The sequence below is a fragment of the Centroberyx gerrardi genome, chromosome 13 (assembly GCF_048128805.1).
Source record: "Centroberyx gerrardi isolate f3 chromosome 13, fCenGer3.hap1.cur.20231027, whole genome shotgun sequence".
NCBI lineage: Eukaryota > Metazoa > Chordata > Actinopteri > Beryciformes > Berycidae > Centroberyx > Centroberyx gerrardi.
In genome coordinates, this window is record NC_136009.1 from 3,438,921 (window position 1) to 3,466,529 (window position 27,609).

The following is a 27,609-nucleotide window of genomic DNA, read 5'->3' on the forward strand; positions in this document are numbered from 1 at the left end:
TAAAAACAAGAGGCACTTGAGCTGAGCTGCCATAATCACAATAATATATTAAACATAACCAGTTATGCAAATGAGTGCACCAATTAAGATAATGAATTAATTAATAAAATAAAAATATTTCAACATTCTTTCTTTGGTTCTGAATGGGCTCCTTTCGCCTTCTGTAATTTTGATACATTTGCATCTAATCAAATATCTGCACAGTAATGAAGGCCATTTGCCGTTTTTCAATAAGGTTATTTTATTACTTTGTACCTACTGGTATGTGCCAATTATTTATTTAGTGACTGGATTGAATACAGTCACTAAATGATTGGCACCACCTGGAGAGAATGGCACCAACTGCCAGAGTTTTGAATTGCGTTTGACGCGACTGTCTTCCCATACGAGACTACAGAACGTATCCTCCATTAGCTAGCTAAAGCTGGCTTCTCCGTTTTCAACATTACGTTTACCCCGTTCACTTGCCGTTTGCGCATTTTCGTACGCCATGTATTATTTAACTTAAGTAACTGGTAAAGTCATCTGGCAGCTGCGCTCACGATAGCATGTAAGCTAAAAATTAGTGCGTTATAGCAGGCCGGCCGACAGGGGTAGCATGTAGCTTCAGAGTCAGACAAAAGAACCTTGCAACAGTTAGCAATGGCATTAACAAAAGAGGTGACAGATGGGCTGTGGATAAAGGCTTGGTTACCCGGCTGGCAACGACAACTCGTAAGACAGGTTTAGTAAGCTATTCAATAATCGACGTCATTTTATTATACAAGCACTCCGTTAAATTAATCTGAATTTAAAGCCTGCCGGACAGCAACCTGACTGCAGCTAACGTTTGCTAGCTCACGCAAACGCAGTGTCAACAACCCGGGTATGTTCTATTCGAGCGTATGGTGAGAAGGTTACGCCAAAAAAACTACAATTTAATGTTGCCTCCTATTTCTACAAACTTACACGTCGTGGAACAAAACGTAAGACCTTTAATGAATCGTTAACTGTAACTCTTAAATTCGGCATACATCAAATAAACCAAGCAGCATTTATTTCAAGAAAAGTTCAACTTTGAGAATTGGTCCTCCCGTCAACCCTACAATCGTCTTCGACCAAAATACACCGTGGAGGGTGGTAGCATGCAATGTGAACCAGTTATTAATATTGCATGGTGCATTATTATGATGCCGCACTTAGCAGAAGACCCTAACGATTCGTAAATGACTTAAGACATGTTCTGCCAGGTATGTGCGTTTACAGACAAGCAAGTCAACCCTTTCACTGCCAGATTTCTGAATGGAGTTTGACGTTATCTTCTCTCCATTACAAGGATCTCATTGGGGCTAGCATGAATCAACGATGAGCACGGCAGCCGGTCAAACGAGGTCTGTTAGCTAAAGCCTGATTATTTAACAGGCATACTTATGCCAAATGCACCCAGCAGCGTAATAAAATAGAATTTACCCGTCCATTGCAACTCTTTGTCCACTTCTGTCTCTGTTGTTATTTGAGCACAGTTCGCCTCGACAGTCTGAGCAAAATGGGCGGAACCTCTTTTCGTGTCGTTTTCTTCCACCTGGAATCCAACGTTAACATGCAATAGCGCCACCTACTGCTTCGGAGTGTGAACCGTAGACGATGGGCTACTGCATCAGCTGTTTCTTACATGAAATAAAACAAAACCCTTGATAACATCCATAGACAATTAATTCCAAAATGTTATTTAGCTTAAATTCATTTAACACCACGTTCACTCAACTCTGCTGTCATCATTCCTTTCTCTGAGACATCTTTCATCTTTTAATAACATGTTCACATTAACCTGTAGATTAGATTTGATTAGATTTTTGCTGCCCCACCTGCTATTATTGCATTTTGGTGCAGTTTTTTTTTTTAAAAACCTAGATTATTCTTCTTTGCCTGTCAGCATTTAATGTCTGTGTCTATAGTTAAGGTAGCCTTATAATCAGAAACATTGACAACTCGTGGATTATCACTGTAAGTAAATAAAAAGCTTTACTTGGTGACCATTCTTTCCTACACTTAAATTTCAGTGAACTTTACTCCTATTATAACTGTATTTATTCAAAATTGGCTGTGCTCTCGAAGTTCATTAAAGTTAATAATTCCTGGTTCATTGCTTGGGAAACCCGTTACTGTATCTGATTATTACAGAAATCACGTCAGTCCATTTGTCTTCCAGTGTAAAGGACACACAAGGCTTGCTGCATCAGAAAACCTTTATTTAAATCAGACCATAGAGATGCTTTGTCTTTCACAATAATAATGTAAATCGTGTACAGAGTGAGAACAAGGCAGAATCCACAATTAAAATCCCAATGTGAATCAGACCTACACTTACAGCTCTCAGAGAAAAGTCTGCTAATTTTATTTTGCAATTTTTTGATTAATTTTTACATGTGACTTTAATTTTGTCTTAATCTTTTGTTGAGCTTCCCATTCCATCCATTACGCTACTACCACATTTGTTGTAGATTTTGCTCCTAGTGACAAAATGGGGCAAACTTCTGGGAATATGTAGTGCTAAAGTTTGCGGCAAATATGCCACTGTTTTAACGAGTACAGTAAAACAGAACACTAATCACAGCTGTTCAAAACCATTATCTAACCATTATCTAACCTTCACAATTACAGAAACTTGTTTCAGTGATCGCATTAATCAACATTACTTTTATTGCAGAGCCAAACGAGAATCTGCAATCTGCTCTATCAGAGATTAAAGGTGCTATGTGTAGCATGTGTTTCTCAAAATTAAGACTACATTTCCCATAAACCCTGCCACTCCACCTCCCTGGCGTCGCTCCGTAAGATGAAGGATAAGAGACAATAACAGCCAATATTCATTCTGACCACGTAAGATAACATTTAGTTGAAACTATGCAGTTAGAAGAGTGGAACTGGGATACAGTTTGTGCAGTCCTGGCAAAGTAAAAAACATTTCACACAGTTTGCTCTGGAAGAACAGCGCCCTCTTCCTGTTTTGTGCCATAAAGCAATCCAGCAGATTTCCCTCCAAATCTGACCCAGATTTGGGTAATATTTAGCATCTGGAAACTGAGGTAAACTGTAATGCAGCATTAATCTGGACTAACATGTAACAACAGGTGAAGGGTTTTGATTGGACGGTTTCCTCTAGCAGACAGGGCCGATGGGCACGCCCCTCTTGGGTTCATAGGCCGTCGTCCTGGTAACCATCGTGATGCAGTCTATGATTGGACAGACGCTAAGGCACAGGGTGCAGCCGGTGCAGCTGTCAGTCACTAAAGGAAAGTGGGTCTCTGGATCGAAAGTTATAGCCTGGAAAGGACAGAGACCAAGTCACATTAGAGGACTGAGGTGGTGGAGATGGTAACAGAGAGCACACTAATTGTTCTAATAATTCTAATTCTAATAATAAGAACTATTATAAGCTTCTGAAACAGCATTCAGACCCTGGGACACTAAAAATATCATCATGATCATCATCAAAAATGTAAAGGGACCACAACATAAAAGGATAAGGCTGATACCAATATTTTTTTTTTTTTGACTGAGGCTGCTGATAGTCTGCTATGGTCTATGTTGTCACACTAATGAAGTCACAGACAGATATAGATAAATAGATAGATAGATGTATAGATAGATAGATGTACCTGGTATCCAGAGTCATTACAGGTCATGTAACATTTACCACAGTTGATACACATCTCCTCATCTATCAGAGCCTGGACCTGAGAACACAGAGGAAGGCCAAGGTTAGAATCGGTTTAAGTTTATTGAATTTTAAAGTAACAGTCTGTGACATTTTCATGTAAATAAATATCCAGTTTGCTACTCTTTATCTGATTGCTATAACACAGTAGCGATTCAACCTATAGTCAGTTCATGAAAGCTTTTCCATTTGCTGTTCTAAACAGCCGGTGTCTGGTAGCTCTTTCCTGGGAAAAATCCTCTGGCGTACAGAAAGTGATGTGTTTTATGTTTCCCGTTTGGAATAAATAGAAGAAGAACTGGGTAGTTAGCATGAGCAGTGATAGCCACCATGGCTGAACAGACAAAGGAAAGAGAAACTCATTAACAGAAAATCCAAGGGAAAAGACGTCACAGTACTGGACACTTAGAAGTCTGCTTCTATGACTTTTAGGCTACAAAATAAAAATACAAAAAAGAGAGAACGCCATCTGTACCTGCTCTTTGTTGTCAAGTTCCTGGTATGCTCCAATGTGGCGCAGCGCTCTGGCTATCACTTCCTACACACACAGGAAAACACATTTACTTAAGTAGTAAGTAAAGATAGTAGTAGTAGTAGTAGTAGAAGTAGTAAAGATACTTAACTCAACATCATGTAGCCTTTGGAACAATGACACTATATGAATCTGTGTGTGTGTGTGTGTGTGTGTGCCACACCTTGACGGCTGGAACAGGTTTCTTGGGCGTGCCGACCCTGGCGCCGTTGGCTTCCATGACATTGTTGTCGCCGGTGTCTCTCAGGAGTTTCTTGTACTTGGCGATGGCCTCCGTCTTCTCCTGGAGGAAGGGACCGAAGCTAGGGAGGCTCTACACACGCACACACACACACACACACACACACGCACATACATATGTACATAAAAGCATTAGTGCACACAAATTAATATTTTAGCAGTTGCACAAAAGGAAATAGTAGTAGTCGTAGTAGCAGTAGTAGTAGCAGTATTAGCATTAGTATTAGTAGTATTAGCATTAGCAGTAGTAGTAGCAGTATTAGCATTAGTATTAGTAGTATTAGCATTAGTAGTAGTAGTAGTAGTAGCAGTACCTTTCCCACTAGTTCCTCCAGTCTGGGAACTGGTTTTCCTTTCTGATGTTTCTCTGTTGGAGGAGACTGGCCATCCCAGCCGTTCAACTCCAGGCTCTTCAGATACAACAAGGCCTTCAGACCTGAACAGATAGATACATGATTAAAACTATTCATAATGACATTATCATTGTATATATCAATGATATTATCCATCGTATTACCCTTACAAGCTCTTTAAACAGAACAAAGCTTTAAGGTCTGGGCTCACAGGTTGATTTTTAGGTTAGGGTTAGGTTTAGGGTTGGGTTTAGGGTTTGGGTTATGGGTTATGCAGGGTTTAGGGCATGGAGAATGGGTTCCAACAATGACTTAAGATGTAGATAGATAGGGAGGGTTAGAAAGGCCTGTTTAGCTGAGCAGGTTGGTAGTTAGTAGTCTGTTAACTTTAGTGTACATTGTATAGTCTACTGATTGAATTTTGCCCAAACTTGTGGGAATGATGCATCTCACTGCTGTGTTCATGCGTTTTATTGGTCGATGTAAAAAAGACATGGTTCATCACTTTTCTTAAATCTATCTACCAAGTTTTGTGGTGATTGGACCGACAGTCATTGATTTAGACTTGGGTTTGTAGAAACACACATTGAGAGACACATACCCACGCAGTAATCCTCAATCACTGTGAAGTCCTGGTTCTGCACCGCACTACACACCTAGAGTAGAGAGACACAGAGACAGAATCAACACCAACCAATGAAAGACATCAGACTTGTTCAAAATCCTGACATCATTGTGCAGATATGACTAAATTGCTGTATATTTTTGTCCAAATTTTTGGTTCAAATTTCCATTTAATGGATGAATGAATGATGTTTGACATAATTGCATAATTCTTATTTATTCTAGCCGTGTTCAAGTCTCTGGTAATCAGAACCCCTTCTTTGTTCTTCTTTACCCTGTCACACTGATCAACTTCAACTGAATCATAACAATGTAGTACTAGTAGTAGTAGGGTTTGACTGATGTGATATGGGTCTTTGAAGGATGATATGAATGGCGATATTTTTGGTTTGAAGCAGCCAATAGCCAATATTTTTGAGCCAATACTCAATATCTTGAAATTTGACCATTTTGATTCCAATTTTTTGGTAAATTACAAGTATTCAGTGTTTCCAGCAGAATTTTATTTTTTCCCCCAGAATGTTACTACTACTACTAATTATAATAAAGCATATTCTACTATTGGAGTGGAATCCAATCAAAATGTCTCATTAGAATCAATTCAGGTAAAGGGCTTCACAGTGGTATTGAACAATTATAGAATATGTAATAAAACCAACTGCATCATATCAACACTGACTGGCTGATATCAGATTTTTAACAAAAGGCGAAGAATGGCCCCATGTATCGGCCAACCATTACAGTCTGACACTAATAATTTGTAATAGTAGCATTTTTAGTAGTAATCAGTCCCTCCAGGAACTTGCGATTTTGCGATCGCAATAATTAACGTAAATTCAAGAAATCTCCACAATATTTGCGAGAGCTTGCAGTTTTGCAAAATTGCTGCAACTTTTCCGCATGAAATGGCCAAATCAACAGACCGCTTGTGATTTGGACCAATTGTCGTATTCGGTGTCGTGGTAACTTACGTCATCGCAGCGCGCATTCGGGGGGAAGATGAACAAAACTCACCAAGAATCGAGGTGAGTGCAAAATTCAAGCTCTTGGAAGAGTTAATAGCTTAAACGGAGAGTGGGAGAGAATAGGGGGAGGCTGTGTGTGTGTGTGTGTGTGTGTGTGTGCGTGTGTGCGTGAGAGAGAGAGAGAGAGAGAACATTTTTTTTCCTTTGCTTGCAATTTTTCCCAATTCCCACAATTTTACCGCAAAAAGAGCACATAAAACCTCGCAAATTGTATCGCAATTTTTGAGAATAGCCGCAGCAAAATCAAGCATTTTTGGCCACAATAATCACAAAAAAACTCTGCGAAATCCTGGTGGGACTGAATAGCAGTATTTTTGTTACCTGTAAAACTGAGGCTCCAGCATGGAGGAACTGTAGTCCGGTCTCTGCTGAGTCGATGCCCCCAGTGGCCAGAATAGGAAAACCAGGCAGCGCTCTGCCGATGGCCGACACTGCTTTAAGAGCAATGGGTCTGATGGCATTACCTGCATAGATAAATAATATTGTTATTTTTATCAGTGGTATGGGAGAAGTAGTAGTAGCAGCACAGAACTTGAATCGATTGAACGGTCTTTCCCATTAAAATCAACGTAAAATCAATTGTATTCACCTGGCATCCCAGGTGAATGCAATTGACTGACTGGATGGATGGATAGTGGGGATGCACAGATTTACAGTGGATAACAAAAGGCTACACAACCTTTAAAAATGTGTACTTTTTATTGCCTTGGGGCCTGAAATGAAAATCAATCACAGAACAAGTTGGATAATCAAGTCATTTTGCTTTGATTTCTGACTTGTTACAAATGGCTCTTAGAATGAGATTTCAGGACTGGGTGAATTCTCCAATAAATGAAGCGTGTGTGTGTGTGTGTGTGTGTGTGTGTGTGTGTGTGTGTGTGTGTGTGTGTGTGTGTGTGTACTGACCAGACACCCCTCCGTACGTGGTGCGTTTGCCCTTTCCCACGCCCGGCCAGGGGGAGCCGTCGGCCTTCAATCCCATCATGCCTGACACCGTGTTGGTGGCTGTTACTCCATCTGCCCCGCCTACAATACAAGACAACAACAACAACAACCACCTCATCAGGAACAATAACAGCCACACCATCAGCAACAACAACAGCAACAACAACATCTGTGACAAAAACAACAACATCAGGCACAAGCACAACAACATCAGCAAAAACAACATCAGTGTGGTGTGGTTTCAAAACTGGCTTAGAACTGGGTGAAATTCTCGATGTATTTTAAGTAAAGAATTAGGGTACAAATCATTGGTTGCATTTTTGTCCCAACATGACAGATAATGAAAATGATAGAATTGATAGAGAGGAAAAGGGAAAGAAAGGGGAGGCGTACAGTAATGTCAAGAGGAAGTGTGTTTACCTTCATAAGCAGCCGTGGCGATGTCGACGATGTTGGTGACGTTTGGTGTCAGTTTGGCAAAGAACGGGATGGAAGTGGCTGCGCGCACCCAGCGACAGATGTTACGCACCAACTCTGGGTCCTAATGACACACACACACACACACACACACACACACACACACACGCACAACATTTAGCATATTAAATTGTGTACTTTTATGAGACTGTAATAAGGTTCCAACTGAGAGTAGTTTTCCCAGATATTAACCTCCATAGCTCATTACTGCCAGTAAACTGTACATGTTACCTCTGTGCATATATATGGATGTATTTATGTATCTTTGTGTGTGTGTGTGTGTGTGTGTGTGTGTGTGTGTGTGTACCTGTCCACAGGCCAGTCCCATGCCTCTCTCTCCCATCCCATGGGGACAAGACAGATTCAGCTCCAATGCATCTGCTCCCGATTCCTAAACACACACGTTTTTTTTTCCATTATTTCTTCCCCAAAAAGCAGAATTTTAACCTCTGTATATATGAGGTTATATCACCAGTGATGTTTATGAAGTGTGTGTGTATGGTTGAGGTTATGCTGTTCTCACCTCAGCCATCTTGGCTAGTTCTGTCCAGTCAGCGTTGTTGTAAGCACACATTATACTGGAGATCACCACCTGACAGATAGACAGTGAGACACAGTGTGGGGAGGTAGAGGGGGGGCATCAAGGTTAAACTATTGCTCTTTTTTCCTAACTTTTTGTTCCCCACAAGGAAAGCCAGAGGTGGGATGATGAATTGGTCTCCACCCGTCCTTCATCCATCACAAATAATATCTGACTCAGACAATACTGATTTTAACTTATGAGAATGATGCATCTCACCACTGGGTTCCAGCATTTTCAACATTACACTGTCTGGACAAAGGAGACACTACAATTACAGGTCAAAATAAAAACAAATTTTAATAACCATACACATCTCACACAAGGCTTTTTCATTTATTTACTGATTGGCCCAGGGGGTGACTGCATAATTTGTACAACCAGCCAATAGGGGGCGCCACAAATACCAAAAACAAACTTCTTATGAAAACAAGCACAAAGAAGCAAGAACATACATTGAGAAAGAGTCTTTGACCCCTTTCACATTTGTAGAACTGGTTACTGATTGGCCCAAAGGGGGACTGTATCATTGGCAGGGAACAACATGTTTACTATTGCCTTGTTTATCATTAATGATAATGGCCAGCGGCTGCAAGGTGGACGGAAAGCATCAAAGTTCAACTTTAACAGGTGACGTGAACTACATTTTTTGTGAGCTGACCAATCATAACAAAGAAGAGGCGGGGTTTGACACTATGTAGGCAGCTAACTGGCTCCCCCGGCTCCTTCACCAAAAGTAGCAGGCAGTCTTCTCTGCCACAAACCCAAAACAGTGGTAAATGCAACATGTATGTATGTATCTGTTGATCATTTATGAAACCTACATCTACATCTTCAAAATGTTGCACACCGTCAACAGCTGAGTACAGCATCTGACACGCTTTGTCATAGACCAGAATAGACCAGATGTATAACTTACATTGTTGGGGAAGTCCTTCTTGAGCTCAGCGACTGACTGACACCAGTAGGCCGCCGTTTTCTCACTGATGAGTTCAATGTTGAGGAACGAGCCCTGGCCCGGTCCAAACACGTGACCTGAGGTGGTGCCGCGCACAATACGAGGAGACACATTGGTCACCAGGTCCTGCAGAGAGACAGATGTATAGAGGGCTTTCAGGTGATGTGGCTCTCTGGCGGCCATATTGGAGGTCAACAACTCTTGCCAACAATGGCTGTGTACAGCCGATTGCTTTTCTAACCTTATGACTTGGCTGCCTGAACAGTATGGAATACACATGGTTAATGTCTGTGCTGTTTTTGACTGGGAATAAATATATAGGATCATTTTTGTGTTTAGACAATGTCAGCTTGTTAGCTAGCTAACCACAGTATCTGGTCAGCTCACATTCTTGTTGTAAACATATCTGATTTGCACACTAGCTAACAATACGTAGCTACTAGCGAGTAGCGGCTAGCAGTTGCATGTTATAATAATAATAATAATAATAAGAAGAAACTTTATAGCACTTATCTAAAATAATTTACTTTTTTTTTATTTAAGTGCTTTATAGAAAGACATAAAGACAGGAATAGTAAAATACATAATACATACATAACATACTTGAATTGAAAGTTTACAAGTTAATTTATGTGTCGAGTGAATTTTATGACACTTGGCCCACATTAAAAATACATAAGAGTCTTTTCTTCACATAGTTTCAAAACATAGTTGTAGATATGTTGTCTGGTTTGGCAATGTATCTCTTGTCCAATTAATTGACTAAACCCTGAGGTATGGCAAAGATGTGGCTACATCTGATAGCATTTGCCAAGAAAACTTGCTTTTATGTCCACTTTGTTCTAGGGCTGCAGCTATCGATTATTTTAGTAATCGAGTATTCTACCGATTATCCCATCGATTAATCGAGTAATCGGATAAGAAATACTTTTGCTTTATTAAAGAGCAATAGTAAATATACAAAAGAGAAAAGCTGTCCGCACGAAGCTGTCCATACGACACTGTGATTTACTGAAAACGAGGTGAAATAATAATTATTATTGATATTTATTACTAGGCCTAAATATCATACAAGTTCATAAGACTGGCTAATGTACATTTATTTACTATGTTGAAGGGTTGCCCTACACCTGCTGACCCTACTCACTGCAATCAAACTAAACTGAATATACCTGCTGTATTGGACTGGTGCATTTTAGGCTCCAATTGCTACTTACACCACCTGATATTTTGCTTTCTGGGGTATTTTATGCATCACTGTGAGGGGAGTAGGTGTGTGTGTGTGTGGGTGTGTGTGTGTGTGTGTGTGTGTGTGTGTGTGTGTGTATGTGTGTGACTATCATAATAATAACATGAATGAAGCTCAGGCTTTCACAAATTGACTGCAGCATTTTATTTTCTGTGGTTATTTTCTTGAGCAAAACTTAGCTAACTTAGGGACATCATAACTAGCCACCATATTGATTTACGTTCTTAACTAGCCATTACATATAGCCATAATTAACGTGCATTCTTTACTAGCCTTCATCTCATCCCGTTTTAATATTAAGTGCTGACTCCGCCCACCCGGCCAGTTTCGGCGTACGCCGGTAGCAATTACAAGTGGACCCTATCCTACAGTCCCTGCTCTCAGCGGAGGGAGGGAGCTACACTGTGTGTGGGAAGCGCTGTGACCGTCAGACCTCTCTGGATTAGACAAGCAAGTAGAGAAAACCGGCATCAGCCGAACCAATTTATTGCCAAATGCTTTGGGATTCAACACATTAACATTGCTTCCCATGGTCAGAAAAAGTCGGCAGATTTGTCGCTAGTCGCTTTTGAGAAATAAAGTCGCCAGGGGGGTCTGAAAAGTCGCTAAGTCTAGCGACAAAGTCGCCAAGTTGGCAACACTGGATCCGAAACTTTGGATACTTTCTGTCGTTTTCTCTGGCCTGTCTCTTCTCTTCGCCCCTCGCTATTTTCTCTCTCTTTCTCCAGCGCGTTGTGCAACAGTAATAATCATCCGTGCGAATCACTGAGTGTGTATATAGTTATATGGATTAAACGAAGCTTCGATGCAAAGAATTTGCATCGATGATTTTTAGTAATCGAGTTACTCAAGTTTCTCGAGGAATCGTTTCAGCCCTACTTTGTTCCCACCATTCCGGGAACAAAATGGAGCAATGACCAGGGTTGGGGAGTAACGGAATACATGTAACGGCGTTACGTATTTAAAATACAAAATATGAGTAACTGTATTCCGTTACAGTTACAGTTTAAATTGGTGGTATTCTGAATACAGTTACTGTCTTTAAAAATAGATTACTTGAAGGGATTACTTTATTTGTTTGTTTTGTTTTATTTGCTCTAAAATTCATATGAGGCACGCATTTCCCATAAACAGATTTAAAAAATGTGCAACAATTTGTGCGCGCGCAGTGCACCTGGCACACACCACAAGACAATGGCAATGTCGGAGGAGACACACAGCCAGGACACTCTCAGGAATGCGTTTTTGACATGGAAATATAAAGAACATTTTACTTAGAAACATGGTCAAGACGGTCGCAACATTACGGTGCAGTGCAAGCTTTGTTTGCCATCAACCAAGCTGCTAATTTGAAGAAGCACCTTGAGGTAAGTTCTTTTTTTTGTCATGCTAATTTACTCGTTAGTTTGGCTAACTAGTTGCAGGACAAAACATACCACATTTGTGTTTACATACTTGCATAACTTTTCCTCTGAAGACAGTAATAAGGTCATTCCTAAGCAAGTGTTAACTACATTCAGAGTGACCCAGACAAATGGGCTCAGCAAGACGATTTTGAAGTATTCCAAAAGTAATCCAAAGTATTTAGAATACGTTACTTAACTTGAGTAATCTAATGGAATACGTTACAAATTACATTTTAGGGCATGTATTCAGTAATCTGTAGTGGAATACGTTTTAAAAGTAACCCTCCCAAGACTGGCAATGACTGATCATCAGAGAAATATTATTTGGTCAATGTGATAAATTATTAAATGGAAGGACTGTCTAGCAACTGAAATACTGAACGAATTGAGCAAATCGTACGTATCATGCTTGCGCTATGAAGTAGCATGTTGCTTGGGTGTCAGGTAATGACAACAATGAATGAATGAGCAAGGAAGTTTGGGAATTGGTGAGTTTGTTGTGACTGACTGGTTGATTAAGCCCATTTTTGGAGAGTAGCCAGCCAGCATGTCATTGCCATCACTTCGAACTGTACAGAGCGCAGTCCAATCTGCCAATTTGAAATTTTGATTCAGTTTTGTTTGTGAACCAATTTACCAATCCAATTTAAAGTATTTACATGAATGATTGATACATGTATCAGCCCATCAGTGCCACACCTTACCATACCCAACTGACCGTGTGACCAATGTAAACAGCCTAACCAGTGCAAATCCCCCACTTGTTTCCACATTTGTGCAAACAGGTGTATGTATGTGTGCATAGGCATGCCTAGGTATGCCTGCATGTGTGTGTGTGTGTGTGTGTGTGTGTGTGTGTGTGTGTGTGTGTGTGTGTGTACCTTGTCCAGTCCAAATGTCTTGGTCAGAGCAAAGCCCCATCCCTGTTCAAATGCTCTTCTGATCATAGCCGTGCTGGTGGTGGGAGGGGCGGACGCCAGGCCAAACGGGTTGGGAAACTTTATCCCACAAACCTCGACGCTGATGTCCACCTGATCTATAGCACTGTAAAACAATGGCAGCTTGGGAACTGAGTCCACCGTCTGTCCATACAGGGACTAGAGGAGGAAAGAGGAGAGGGGACAGATATTGAACTTATGTTTCTTGAAGTTCATTTCATCCAAAACATTGATTCATTAATCTTTGGATGTTTTCATACAGAAAACAATTCAACTTTAGTTCACTGTCCCAATACTTACACTTCCCCAATTGTTTGGCTTTAAAAAGGCCAACTTAAAGGTGCTATGTGTAGCATTTTTAAACATAAATATATAATTGTCAAATTAATTGTGATGCCTTGGTATGATTACTGTAAACACATGGGACCACGGTGGAGACGATTGGTAGCCTCTATCTCACATCAGTGGTTTCTCAATATTAAGACTACATTTCCCATAAACCCTGTTGCTTCCTATTGCAAAGAAGATGTTGCTTCTTCGGTCAAAGGCTCTTTGTTGGCTCTTTGTCTTTACTGAAGAGAATAAACATGTTGGAAGTGATTTTTCCATCGGCCTTTCACTCCCTCAACCATCTGCCGTTGCCAGAAACTCTGAAAGCTTTAGCTCTGTTTGCTCTGGAAGAACAGCGTCCTCTTCCTGTCTTGTGCCGTAAAGCAATCCATTCCCGCCAAATCCAACCCAGTGGCACACAAATCTTCTTGTCATTGGTTTTGCTTGTTCATAGTAATTATACTAATATCTCAAAATGAATGTGGTAATGATTTTTTGATGTTAAAATGCTATACGTTTTAGCTCACTGACCCAATACTTAAGCTTTAAAAAGACCAACTTTAACTCACTGTTGCAGTACTCAAGCATTAAAAAGACCCACTTTCATTCAATGTCCCAAAACTTTGGCTATCCAGATTTACCTGTATGTATCTGTGAATATGCCAGGAGGCCTGTTTGCCATCATTAACTGATTCCACAGTGGTGTTAGCCAGACCAGCAATGTCTCCTCCTGCAAACACCCAGGGTTCACTGGTCTGCATGGTGTCTGTGTTCACTTCTGGAGTACCCCAGCGGGTCAGCTTTATAGGAGCCATGGCCTCAGTCACTATAAACAGACAACACATGGATCAGGTTAAAGTTAATGTAGAAATACAAGGCAGCAGTAAACATGTCGTCCCACACCAACAATGCAGTCACCCTCTGGACCAATCAATAACGTCCTACAAACGTGAAAAAGTTTGTTAGGTAACAATGCAAATACATTTTGTACAGCAGTTTGCATTGTCTGCCCATCCTTTCTTTTTGGCAATTGTGGAGCCCCCTATTTTCAAGAAACTAAAAATAGTGGAAAATCCAATATGGCGTGCATTGATGGTTCTGTGGGCAAATTTGTAGAGCAAGGATAGCTGGATATGTGAACCAAAAATGTCGGAATGCAGTGGTAGATGCATAATTTCCCCAAGTTTAATCAAAAGCTCATCAGTGGTATCTGAGATATCACATGAGAGACAGACAAACAAATGAGTGGACACTGATTGGCTTTTCCACCCTGACAAGAAAAAAAAACTATTATGGGGACTTTTTTGGCAAGAAAATTATCAAATTTAAACATACTAAATATCGGCAGCTTCAATCAAACAAGCACAGATCCTGTGCAGAAGCGCAGGCTCCATGCAAACCGTCCATGAGTGAGTGAGTGAGTGACCTGATGTTGCCACTTTCTGCTCCCGGCTGCATAGCGCGCCGTGGGAAAAAAATTGGTATCGGCCTTCAAACATCCATATCAGGTGAACCCAAATAGACAGCTAGACAGGTAGATTGTTAGTCCGTTAGCCCGCTAGTCAGTTAATTAGTTAATTACCTTGCGGCTCGTTAAGCATGGAACCAAAGGCACTGATGATGTAATCGGCCTTCAGCCTAACGATTTGCTCCTCGTCTTCCAGCCAATCCCCTTCCTCGGTCTGCTCGGTGCGACAGAACTGTAAGGCGGCGATGCGGCCATTCTTCATGATGACCTCACGAGGAGACAAGAAGGGCAGGAACTCACACTGCTCCTCCTTAGCCAGCTCCATCTGACAGAAGACGATTGATTTATCTATCCATCCATCTTTCTATATATCCATCCATCCATCTATCCATCCACCCCTCCCTCCGTACCTCCTCAGGAACAGCCCTGATGTTGGTGAATCCCTTCCTGAAGCAGACGAAGACTCTTCTGGCTCCGCAGCGAAGAGCCGAGGTCGCACAGTCGAACGCAGTGTCACCGGCCCCCAATACTATCACCACCCCACTCAGCACGGGCAGGGACGAACGACACCGGCACATACCTAGAGAGAGAGAGAGAGAGAGAGAGAGAGTCAGAGAGAGAGAGAGAGAGAGAGAGAGAGGGAGAGCGATTTGACTGAGGGTGGCAGGTTGGGGCATTTTTGCCATTCTCTGATTTTCTACCTGTAATTGGGAGAAATTATGTGAATGCACCTTTAACAAGTCAAAACTAGTTGTGTATGTGTATGTGTGTATCAACTTAGTTACATTATTACATTACTGTTTATCAGAGACAATATTTCCAAAGCAATTTACAAAATGTAATTGTTTTCTTACAATTTTTCAAAAACCAACCACGTTTAGGTAGAAAGTTGTTAGAGTTTATGGGTACATATTTGTGTGTGTGTGCGTGTGTGTGAGTGAGTGTGTGTGTGTGTGTGAGAGTGTTACCTGGTTTGCTGGCAGCCGCCACCATGGGCAGAAAGTCTTTGGAGGTAAAGAAGCCTTGTTCCATGGTTAAACCCTGGAAGATTTTAGCTCTGTTGGCCTGAGGGAGACCTGGATACACACACACACACACACAAAGAGAGTGAGAGAGAGAGAGAGAGAGAGAGAGAGAGAGAGAGAGAGAGAGAGATGAGAGAGAAGGAGTTCTACAATTATTTGGACAGATTATGATTATTCATTGAGCAGTCTTCTGTTGTATGCTGTCACATTCATTATGTGCAATGACTTCTAAAAATTAGAAACCCATAATCATTAGACTGTTGACATTGTATTGTCAAGTCCTTCCCAGCCTTTTTGCATTGCATTATACCTCTAAGCAGGGATGTAGTGGAGGGTAAATCCATTTCGACTCAGTTTGAGAAGAAAGATAGAAGAAAGATAGGGAGTTAGGGAAATGAGTCAGGAGAGAAAAACCTCAAAGCTGTTGTCGTGTGGAAACCTAGTAACTCTAATTTTGGTGTTTTTCATGTTTTAACTGAAGGATTACATCATTCCTCCATGGTTGGAGAAAATTCAATGATCCTTGGTGCCAATGAAACCCCAATGGTTAACTAGGATAAAAATGCATGGCCGTCAAGCTAAAAACAAGGCCTGACACACAAAGTTGACATGTTGGAGAGGCAAGGTTTTTCACTTTTGATTGACAAGTGGCACTGACCTATCCCGATGAAGACAGCCTTGAATCCATCTTCTTTCAGGGACTTCATTGTCATGTCGTTAACGCCTAGACCCTTCTCACACACCACCTGGCTCACACACACACACACGCACACACACGGAAAGCATGTTTAAACAGGGCTGTGTAGGTGAGCTCTTAATACAATATTATTGTGATTCTTATTATTCTGCAATATCCTCAATATGATGAAACAACACTGCAATACTATGATTCTTCCTTTTTTGATTTTCTTTCATTTGATCACAACAGCAACAAAAATGCCTGAATCAATAAACATATCAGTAAAAAGCCACAAATGAATTTCTAAATAAAATTCAAAGGCGTTTAGCAGAATTTATTTACTTGTTTTGGTGGAAAACTTTTAATCACCTGTTCAATATTTACTATTAATTTTGGTGTAACATCGGTCTATCATCTAAACAATTAATCAAAAAATGTCCCTCAAATATGGAACTCAAAATAAATCTGACAGGTACCCATTAGGCTGCTACTACCATTAGTCACCAAAAGAATGCAATAATATAAAAATAACCAACATAAAACGTAATAATGTATACGTTATCTGCCAAAAGATTGTTATGTAATGTATTCCAGCATTTTACAACTTTATGGACACTTCATTACATTTTTTACATGTTTTTTTTTTTATAAAATATGCTCTGCTGTGACATTATGAGCTGCTACAGCCATTACCTTGACTCCCAGGTCCTTCATAAGGTCGGTTTCGAACTGGACGACCTCATGGGGAAGCCGGAACTGAGGGATTTCTGATGTGCTGCAGGGAAGCAGATGAGTAAAACATTGCTTTAGAAATGGTATCATGACAAAGGTATGGGCAATGTTATGAGCATCATTATCAAAACATTTAGATAGGATATGATATTATACAATATGATATGACATGATGAGATATTAAATAATATGATGTGATATATCATATGATGTGATATATGATATGACATGATCTGATACAATATGATACTATACAATATATGATATGATATGATATATGATACAGTATGATCGCGTGATGTGATGCAATGCAATACAATACAATATACTACGATACGATATGATAGGCTACAATATGATTCGATGCAATACAACACGATACATTCTGATGCAATACACTACTATACTATACGATACGATACGATACATTCCGATGCAATGCAGTACGATACGATACGATACAATTAGGGCTGCACGATATATCGTTTCAGCATCGACATCGCGATGTGCGCATGCGCAATAGTCACATCACAGGACGTGCGATGTCAAGTAAGGCAAATTAACTCAAACACGTCATGCTACAACTTTTTTGCTGCTTGATACAAAAGGAAAACTCACATGGTTCTCATTTTCCATGACTAATCTACAAGAGAAGTCGGTCTGATATAACATAATTTACTCCGATTTAAGGGTTTGTTGTAAGAGTAGCGTATGTTACCTTTCCAGCTGTCGCGGCTCTGAACCGTAGTTGGGAAGCCTCTGGTGTTGTGCTAGCCTACTTTAGCTTAGCCTGGCTCGTAGCTGGTAACAAGCTTTTTACTAAGAGTCCGGACCAACTCTGCAGTGGAGAACTGGCACTTTATTTCAGTATAGCAGCGAACATAATGCACGGCCTCTCGGTGACGTTCTAAGCTCTTTTCTGCTAACTATGGTAACTTTACTCACTTAGCATCCTGCAAGTCCCTCTGGCTGCGGCTAAAAAAAACACACTCACTTCCTACTACGTCACCCGCGCAGGTTACCCACAAGGCCACCTTCTTAAAGGGGCAAGGCTTGATAGAGCTATTCAAGTCATTTGGTGAAAATTCCTGTATTTTTTCATATTGCAATATATATCGCAGAAAAAAAAAAATTGCAATGTCAGTTTTTTCCAATATCGTGCAGCCCTAGATACAATACAATACAATACGATACATTCCGATGCAATGCACTACGATACGATACGATACAATACAATACGATACATTCCGATGCAATACACTACGATACGATACTATACGATAAGATACGATACGATACATTCCGATGCAATACACTACGATACGATACTATACGATAAGATACGATACGATACATTCCAATGCAATGCACTACTATACGATACGATATGATACAATGCAATACAATACGATACATTCCGATGCAATACACTACGATATGATACGATACGATACAATACAATACATTCCGATGCAATACACTACGATACGATACGATAAGATACGATACGATACGATACGATAAGATAAGATACGATACGATACAATATGATACATTCCGATGCAATGCACTACGATACGATACAATACAATATGATACAATACGATACGATACAATACAATACGATACACTATGATACGATACAGTATGTATCAATATGATTCAATGGGCTGCAGCTATCGATTATTTTAGTAATCGAGTATTCTACCGATTATCCCATCGATTAATCGAGTAATCGGATAAGAAATACTTTTGCTTTATTAAAGAGCAATAGTAAATATACAAAAGAGAAAAGCTGTCCGCACGAAGCTGTCCATACGACACTGTGATTTACTGAAAACGAGGTGAAATAATAATTATTATTGATATTTATTACTAGGCCTAAATATCATACAAGTTCATAAGACTGGCTAATGTACATTTATTTACTATGTTGAAGGGTTGCCCTACACCTGCTGACCCTACTCACTGCAATCAAACTAAACTGAATATACCTGCTGTATTGGACTGGTGCATTTTAGGCTCCAATTGCTACTTACACCACCTGATATTTTGCTTTCTGGGGTATTTTATGCATCACTGTGAGGGGAGTAGGTGTGTGTGTGTGTGTGTGTGTGTGTGTGTGTGTGTGTGTGTGTGTGTATGTGTGTGACTATCATAATAATAACATGAATGAAGCTCAGGCTTTCACAAATTGACTGCAGCATTTTATTTTCTGTGGTTATTTTCTTGAGCAAAACTTAGCTAACTTAGGGACATCATAACTAGCCACCATATTGATTTACGTTCTTAACTAGCCATTACATATAGCCATAATTAACGTGCATTCTTTACTAGCCTTCATCTCATCCCGTTTTAATATTAAGTGCTGACTCCGCCCACCCGGCCAGTTTCGGCGTACGCCGGTAGCAATTACAAGTGGACCCTATCCTACAGTCCCTGCTCTCAGCGGAGGGAGGGAGCTACACTGTGTGTGGGAAGCGCTGTGACCGTCAGACCTCTCTGGATTAGACAAGCAAGTAGAGAAAACCGGCATCAGCCGAACCAATTTATTGCCAAATGCTTTGGGATTCAACACATTAACATTGCTTCCCATGGTCAGAAAAAGTCGGCAGATTTGTCGCTAGTCGCTTTTGAGAAATAAAGTCGCCAGGGGGGTCTGAAAAGTCGCTAAGTCTAGCGACAAAGTCGCCAAGTTGGCAACACTGGATCCGAAACTTTGGACACTTTCTGTCGTTTTCTCTGGCCTGTCTCTTCTCTTCGCCCCTCGCTATTTTCTCTCTCTTTCTCCAGCGCGTTGTGCAACAGTAATAATCATCCGTGCGAAACACTGAGTGTGTATATAGTTATATGGATTAAACGAAGCTTCGATGCAAAGAATTTGCATCGATGATTTTTAGTAATCGAGTTACTCGAGTTTCTCGAGGAATCGTTTCAGCCCTAATTCAATGCAATACAATATAATGCAATATGTCACGATATGATATGATTATGATTTGATACAATATGATATGATACGGTGTATAACACATTATGATACAATATGATACAGTGCAATACAATATATGATATATGATAACCCACTGTTATTGACATTATACCAGTAATTAAAAAAAATATATTACCTCAGCCCTCCAATGTACTTCTGTTTCTCAAAGATGGTGATGTCATCGTATCCGAGGCGGGCCAGGAAAGAAGCGCAGCTGATTGACGCAGGGCCGCAGCCAATCAGAGCGATAGGGGCATGGTAAGACTCTGGCATCTCATTGGCTGGTGGGAGCTCAGGGTTCCTGATCTGAGGGATGCCCATCTTACTAAACACCTGAGAAAGAAACATACACGTTTGAATTACTATACTTGTGACCTTTTAGAGACCTTTTATTGAGTACATTCTTTTCCTAACGCCTACCCTAACCTAACTACATGCCTAACCTTAACCCTTAACCTAAACTAAACTTTATCCTAATTCTAATCTTAACCCTAAACCCATCCTAATCCTAAACTAACCTTTAAGGAACTATACCAAGTTTCTGGCACACTGTCCCATTGGTCAACTTAGCCGTTAAGTGATGAGAACATAGATACTGTATGCATACACAGTCTATGTGCATATGTTAAGTGATATTAGGACACTAGCATTATGTCAAAAGAAGAAAATGATCATTTGTAGCAGTTCTAAAGCTAAACAGTAAGCAACCTGACATGATATGCAGCTAAGTCTGGCTGCTTTGTGTTGGAGACTGGTCAAATTGACTGTTTTGAACTACCTGGGGCTACTTTTCCTGTTTCTATAGGAAATAAAGGTGGTGAGCGATGGGTGACTGTGTACAACTAAGAATCACTGTGCAGTGGATGAATTCATGGTTGCTCACCTGAAATTGTAAAAATAAACCTGGCTACATCAGCTATATTGAGTCAATTATATTTAATTTCAACAATTTCTGAATCTACAGGCCATATAATAAAAAAACTCAACTTTTTATTTCTACGAGGTCATAGTCCTAATACTTTGGATAATGATCAAAGACATGTATGTCAGGGTTAATACTCCTGTCAGTGCCCCTGACCAAGGCACTGGCAAAAGAACTGGAGTTGGTTGCCCACTGCTCCTAGTGTGTGTATAGGATGGGTCAAATGCAGAGGACAAATTTCCCCATGGGGATAATAAAGTATACAAATACAAATACAAAATAATGCTAGTGGCTTAATAGCACAAAAATAGTGTATGCTTAACTGTTAGCCTGGAGCCTACTAGCCTATCACTCAGAATAGTGTATGCTAAAGTGTTAGCCTGGAGCATACTGTCGCTCAACATAGTGTATGCTTACTGTTAGCCTGGAGCATACTGTCGCTCAACATAGTGTATGCTTACTGTTAGCCTGGAGCGTACTATCACACAGAATAGCGTATGCTAAAGTGTTAGCATGGAGTCTACTATCACTCAACATTAGAGATGGGACGACATATCGAAATTCAATAGGCCATATGGTAATACAAAAATGTGACAATACGTATCGTGGGGCAGAAAATTGCAATATTAGCTTCATTTTATTCTGCTGTAGTAATCACAAATGAGACGACTTACCCATCAAAATTTCACATGCTCTCCAATCAAATTATATTATTTGCTCTTTGTAATGACATTTTGAAATTGTTGTTTACATTCGAGTGAGCCAATGCCATTGCTAGAAAGATTTGTGTCTCAGAAATAAACATAATTCTGCACAGTCATGCTTTGTTGTCATTGAACTTTTATTTATTACATCGTATTGTGGTTGTATTGAATCGTGAACTCAATATCGCGTATTGAATTGTATCATGAGATAAGTGTATCGTATCGTCCCATCCCTACCTGTAACTGAGTAGTGTGGGTTGGTTGGTGGATTATAAACTCTGCTTTATATATATTATAAACTTACGCTTTTCTACACAAATGCTCAAATAAGACCATGTCAATGCCATTTCCTTGTGTGTTATATGTGTCTGGTAGACTACTAGACAGATGGACAGATAAATACTGTACCTCGGTGGCAAACTGTTGTAACCCCCCTATGTTAATGGGTCCTTCCTCAGAGGCGTACAGGTTGCAGCCCCCCACACACAGCTCTGAGGTGGGACAAACCATTCCACAGGTCAGACCCAGGGGGTTGTCAGATAGGATGGCTCGCGCTGCCCCATAGTAGTTCTGGTTAACACACACACACACACACACACACATAGAAGAGAATGCATTGTGTACTAGCATGTATGTTACCTAGCTTTACAATTCACTGAATGTGATGTGTGATTTATTGCAGTACAGAACTTTTCTAAAACCTCAGCATCACAACACTGGCATTCGGTGTATGTGTGTGTATATTTTACAGTACCTTACTGGAGATACTAGTAATGAATGACTTGATATCCAGGTTAGTAGGACAGCTCTTCTGGCAGGGAGCATCGGCACATTTTAGACACCTAGGCACAGATTTTATTGTAAATGTAACATTCATTTGATGGTTTGACCAAGCACAGCCATTGAAATGAAAAATCCAACAATGTACAAAAGCAAAACCACGATTAAAATCACATAAAAAGTCACATAATTGAAGTGCAAAGTCAAACTTTTCTATGTGTGTACTCAGAAAGCAGTAGTCAAAGTTCTAAATCATTGCAATCATTATAATACTGTATTTTATTGTTATATTAAATAACCTATTGGTCAACTGGAGACAGAATACAAAATAATTTCTGATGAATAATTAACTGCATGAACTTTACCAGAACAGCATGTTTTAATAGATAAGGCTACAGACTATATCCTTAATAAAAATTTGTTGCAATAAAACTTTGTGAAAAGTCAATTTTGTCTTAAGCGGCCCATATTTTATTTTTTTAATTTTATTTGTTTATTTGACAGGGACAATGCTCAATAAATACATTGTGCCAGATATAGCTGTAAGCTAATTTCCATCCGTAGTCCCTGGGCGGAAGGCAACAGTAGACAATGTGGGAGCTGTGCGGTCGTCAGTCGCACACCAAAAACTATTTAAAAGACACAATGAAATTACAATCTAGAATGTAAACATTATAAAAAAAAACCCAAAAAAAACACAGAATCAAATAAATTAGATAAAACATTTCGATCACATACATCATCAATCCATTTCATACCACACACACTCACCCGCACACACACACACACACACACACACACACACAAGCAATAAGTAGAAATCATATCATTGCATGGGGTCATTACATACAGTAACTAATGGCCGCAGGACTGTTTTCCTTTCAACCATTTTTTAATACAAAATTTAAAGTTCCTAAACACACTGCACTCTCTGGTACTAGTCGGCAAGGTGTTCCACAGCTCGGATGCTTTAACTGAGAAAGCCGTCCTGCTAAACTTTGTGGACCGAAATTTTACATAACAGTCTCCTCTTGCGGAGGATCTTGTTGATATTGTACCAGTGTTAGAATGTGTTACAAATTGTTTAAGCGGTGATGGGGCAAGGCCATGGAAGATCTTGTATAGTAAACAGACATTAGCCATAAACAGAAAATTGTCAAATGTCAATAGATTATACTTACTGATAATATTGCAATGATGATAGGAATTGGGTTTTTTGTCCAGTACCTTCAATGCCTGTTTATAGAGTTTATGAAGTGGTTGCATAGTTGTATAACTTGCCTGAAACCAAGTTGTGACACAGTAGGAAAGTTGGGATAGTATCATAGAGTGCATATACAGTTTTGCTGCATCTGTACTTAGTTGGTTGCGGATAAATTTGAACTGAGCTAAGTTGTGTTTGACAGTCCCTATAATTTTTTTATATGTTTTTTAAAGGTTAAGTTACTATCAATAATGACACCTAGATATTTAAAGTGGTGGACAACTTCCACCCGCTGTCCTTTCACTATAATGTCAGGTAATGTAATTACAATTTATGACCATTGTTTTTATATGGAAAACATGCTGCTACACTGATGCCATATTTCTAATGTAATACCCTATAGAGAGGTCAAGCCTCTTCTCCACCAGGGGGCAGCATAATGGCACATGGTTTGATTATAGCGAATTATGTTTCAAGATACTATCCAGGATGTGGTATTAAGGTAAAAAAAATATCCACAATACTGTGCACTGTTCATTCTCTCTCTCACCTCAGCGCTTCTCGTAGAGCTCCGCGCTCGCTCAGCGTTGTGTGTTTGATATCATCAAAGTTGTTCTCCAACTTCACACAAGACTGAAAGAAAGAAATAGAGGAGGGAGGAGAAAGATGAAGAGGAAGAGGAGGCAGAAATGAAGGGAAACGGAGTGAAGAGGACAGGAAGGGAAGAAGGGGGAGATGAGGATGGTGTAAAGGAGAGTTCAATAGATGAATGCTCTAACTTGACAAAAGCCAGCAGCAACAAAAGCCAAGTGTGTGTGTGTGTGTGTGTGTGTGTGTGTGTTACGTGTCTTACGTCACAGCCCTTCTCGGGGTTCCTCTTCCAGTGTTTTTTTTCTTTCTTCTTGGCTGCTGTGGAGACGATCTGGGCGTGAGTCTTCACTCTGGGATTTAGAGCCAGGATGCTCTATATAAAAATGAAGTTAAATAGATTAGCAGATAAATGACAACAGAACAGGACAGTATAGGACAGGACAAGACAGATCGGGACAGTATAGGATAGAACAGTACAGGACAGGGGGATAGGACAGGACAGAACAAAAATTAGATATACCACTAGGGGACTAGGGGCTCATCTGACCAGTTTGCTAATAAGTGAAATTCAATATATCGCAATACAAAAATGTGACAATATGTATCGTGGGGCAGAATTAAGCTCTCCATCCAAATTATATTATTTGCACTTTGTAATGACATTTTTAAATTGTTTACATTCTAGCAAGCCAATGTGCTAGAAAGATTTGTGGCTCAGAAATAAACATAATTCTGCTGTCAGACTTTGTTGTTATTGCGGTTGTATCGAATCGTGAATGAGATAAGCATATTGTCCCATCCCTAGAGGAACCTGTTGCTTTTCACCTACTAACAGGTTAACTGTTATCTCTCTCTCTATAACATACAGGCTAGCATACACACACGCACACACATACGGGTCTGCTGACAAAAACATGCTATGATGTTATGGAACATTCTAGGAAGTGCGGTTGTTTGCGGTTGGGGTCAAGGTGATAAGATACCGACTGGCTGCCAGGTCAATGTGCTGAGCTGATGTGACCTGTAGTATGAAAACATATCAGTGGTGGAAGAAACTTACAAATGCTTCACTTGTGTAAAAAAGATAATGTAAGATAATGTTGTATTTGCAGGAAATGTAGTGATGACTGATAGAAATGTCCCTTTAAATCCACTGAAAATGTAAAAAAAAATAGTTACTGTAATAAATAACATCATATTGTTACATTAACCTGTGATTACTACTTCAAAAGTGTCTGATGAGAGTCTGGTGCCTCTTCAGTATTTGTATATAGAAGAAAAAACACTTCCTGGATTGATTAGAGTGAAAGTGAATTCATTCAAGCCCTAAATTAAACCCACAGAGAATAAGTTCATATGGCCAATTAAAAACAGCAGCTTTCCCATTGGTAGTTTATAGGCAAGTACTTTACACCTATTCAACCATATTTGTGGGTAACATGTAACTGAGAACATCTCAACAGAAAATTAAACAGATTACCAAGACTTTAGCTCTAATGCTGCAATAATCAGCAATAAATTATGTTGCACCAAATGTTAAACCTAGTTTAAGGATAAACTAGTTTAAATATAAACCTTCTTTTACATCTCAGTTTAGTTTGTACTTTAAACCTAGATTAACTTAAATCCTCCTTTAAGTTAACCTGGAGTTAAATTTTAACTCCAACTTTAAACTAACAGTTGATGAGATATAACTTTCGTAATGGCAGCTTTGAGGTAATAATCTTGGTTTAAATCATACATCTTAGATTTACTAAACTACGGTTAAATTTTACACAGCACAGCTTTGGTTAATTTGAAATCTAGGTTTACTTATTTTAAATGTAGTTGTACTAAATTGTGATTCTCATTAACCTAAGCCTGCAATGCTTGATGTAAGCTGTGAGGATGTTTACTGCATAGCAAGCATAAACTGAAGTTTTGGATTCTAAATGTCATGATTTGTTTTATGCTGGTATTTGGCTTCAAATTAAAACTGCCTCACTTATCAAATGGTATGTCGTTGCAGATAAAATGCATTAATCAGCTGCAGATAGTGGCATGGGATGTTCATTCACAACCATTCAAACAGAATTAAAAAATAAGGACCCTTGACAGGATCCTAGGGGGACCTCAGAAAAATGAAAGATAGTTACATTTCACTATTACTGTTATTTCATTCACTAGAAGTTAATATAATGGGAGAAAGCAAATATCAACACTTATGTCATTTCTTTCTGAGTAAGATCTAACAGCCAAATCCCTCTCAGAGAGGAGTTAAGAGATAAACTATGACCTCCAGTTGGTGAAGACTTTCAGAAAAACATTCGTTTTTGCTTTTTCTCCTTAAAAGAACCCACCTTCATGTAACTTACATTAATTTGATGCGACTTACTATGATGTATACTATGAATTTATGTCATAAACTAAATCATATCAGCTTAAAAAGGAGGTATAGTCCTCAAGTAAAAAGGTGGGTGCATTGACTTTAGGTGCGTTCACCCTCCACTACACCCTTTAGAAACTAATTGCATTACCATCAGAACCATCAGATACTTCCCTTCGTATAGGCTTCTTAGTTACCTGCAGATACACTGTAGGGTAACTTTGGCTGTCCTGCTAAAAGTTAGACAGGAAACACAAAAAGTTACCTCGATGTCAGGAAGATCTTTACTCAACATGATGCTCCTGTCTGGTTCTGCAGGGTAAAAGGTTTCGGACAGTTTCCGATGAGCTTCTGCAGCTTCAAAGGAGGTTTCTGGATTAGAGGTCCGAAGCACTGTCCGGGACGGCTCCGCACCCAAGTGGAAATATCACGCCGACGGCTGACTGATCTTATGAGGCCCGGTCCAACCAGTTCTCTCGTCTCTCTGACTGTTATCTGTCGGTAAGATATGCAGATAGAGCTGATAGTACTGTTTGAGGGTTGAAGTTCACTGGCGTTGGGGAACGGGGAGGCCGCTGGGCGCACGTGGGTGAATCAAACACTGACCATGGTTAACTTTTAGGTCCAAACTCCACTGTTCACTCTCATAGGGAGAGTAAACAGTGGTGCCGTGGACAGATTTTAACCAGGGGGGCTGATACGCCAAGAATTCTAAAGGAAGTTAATTCACTAAACCCAGCAGCAGATATTACTATTTGGTCAATTTGATAGACTAGTCCATGCCCGGGGATGCGCG

General features: G+C 39.9%; 2 protein-coding genes across 6 annotated transcripts in view; both read right to left on the minus strand.

Annotated features, from left to right (window-relative positions):
• The window catches only part of ptbp2b (polypyrimidine tract binding protein 2b), a 32,256-nt gene extending 30,740 nt beyond the window's left edge, over positions 1 to 1,516 (minus strand). For all 4 annotated transcript variants that reach the window (XM_071915409.2, XM_078287586.1, XM_078287584.1 and 1 more), the window contains exon 1: positions 1,450 to 1,516. In XM_071915409.2, coding sequence (XP_071771510.1) covers positions 1,450 to 1,457 — 8 coding nt within the window. In that variant the 5' untranslated portion in view covers positions 1,458 to 1,516. The remainder of the gene's footprint in view (positions 1 to 1,449) is intronic.
• Positions 1,517 to 2,211: 695 nt separating this feature from the next.
• On the minus strand, positions 2,212 to 27,280 carry dpydb (dihydropyrimidine dehydrogenase b). Of its 2 annotated transcripts, XR_013507107.1 has the most exons (26): positions 27,079 to 27,280; positions 24,711 to 24,821; positions 24,408 to 24,490; positions 22,628 to 22,715; positions 22,282 to 22,443; positions 20,384 to 20,580; positions 17,220 to 17,301; positions 16,506 to 16,593; positions 15,791 to 15,898; positions 15,233 to 15,402; positions 14,937 to 15,147; positions 13,996 to 14,180; positions 12,968 to 13,183; positions 9,393 to 9,557; positions 8,417 to 8,485; positions 8,201 to 8,284; positions 7,837 to 7,957; positions 7,378 to 7,497; positions 6,793 to 6,935; positions 5,424 to 5,478; positions 4,784 to 4,905; positions 4,393 to 4,542; positions 4,173 to 4,235; positions 3,639 to 3,716; positions 2,883 to 3,303; positions 2,212 to 2,851 (listed from the first exon to the last, which is right to left on the minus strand). XR_013507107.1 is itself a non-coding variant. In XM_071915408.2 (25 exons), the coding sequence occupies exons 1-25, from the start codon at positions 27,106 to 27,108 to the stop codon at positions 3,139 to 3,141; spliced, it is 3,066 nt and encodes a 1,021-aa protein (XP_071771509.1). In that variant the 5' UTR covers positions 27,109 to 27,280; the 3' UTR covers positions 2,212 to 3,138. The 2 variants fall into 2 exon arrangements, 1 of the variants encoding a protein (XP_071771509.1); XM_071915408.2 differs by having other exon boundaries at positions 2,212 to 3,303.
• Between the last annotated feature and the right edge of the window lie 329 nt (positions 27,281 to 27,609).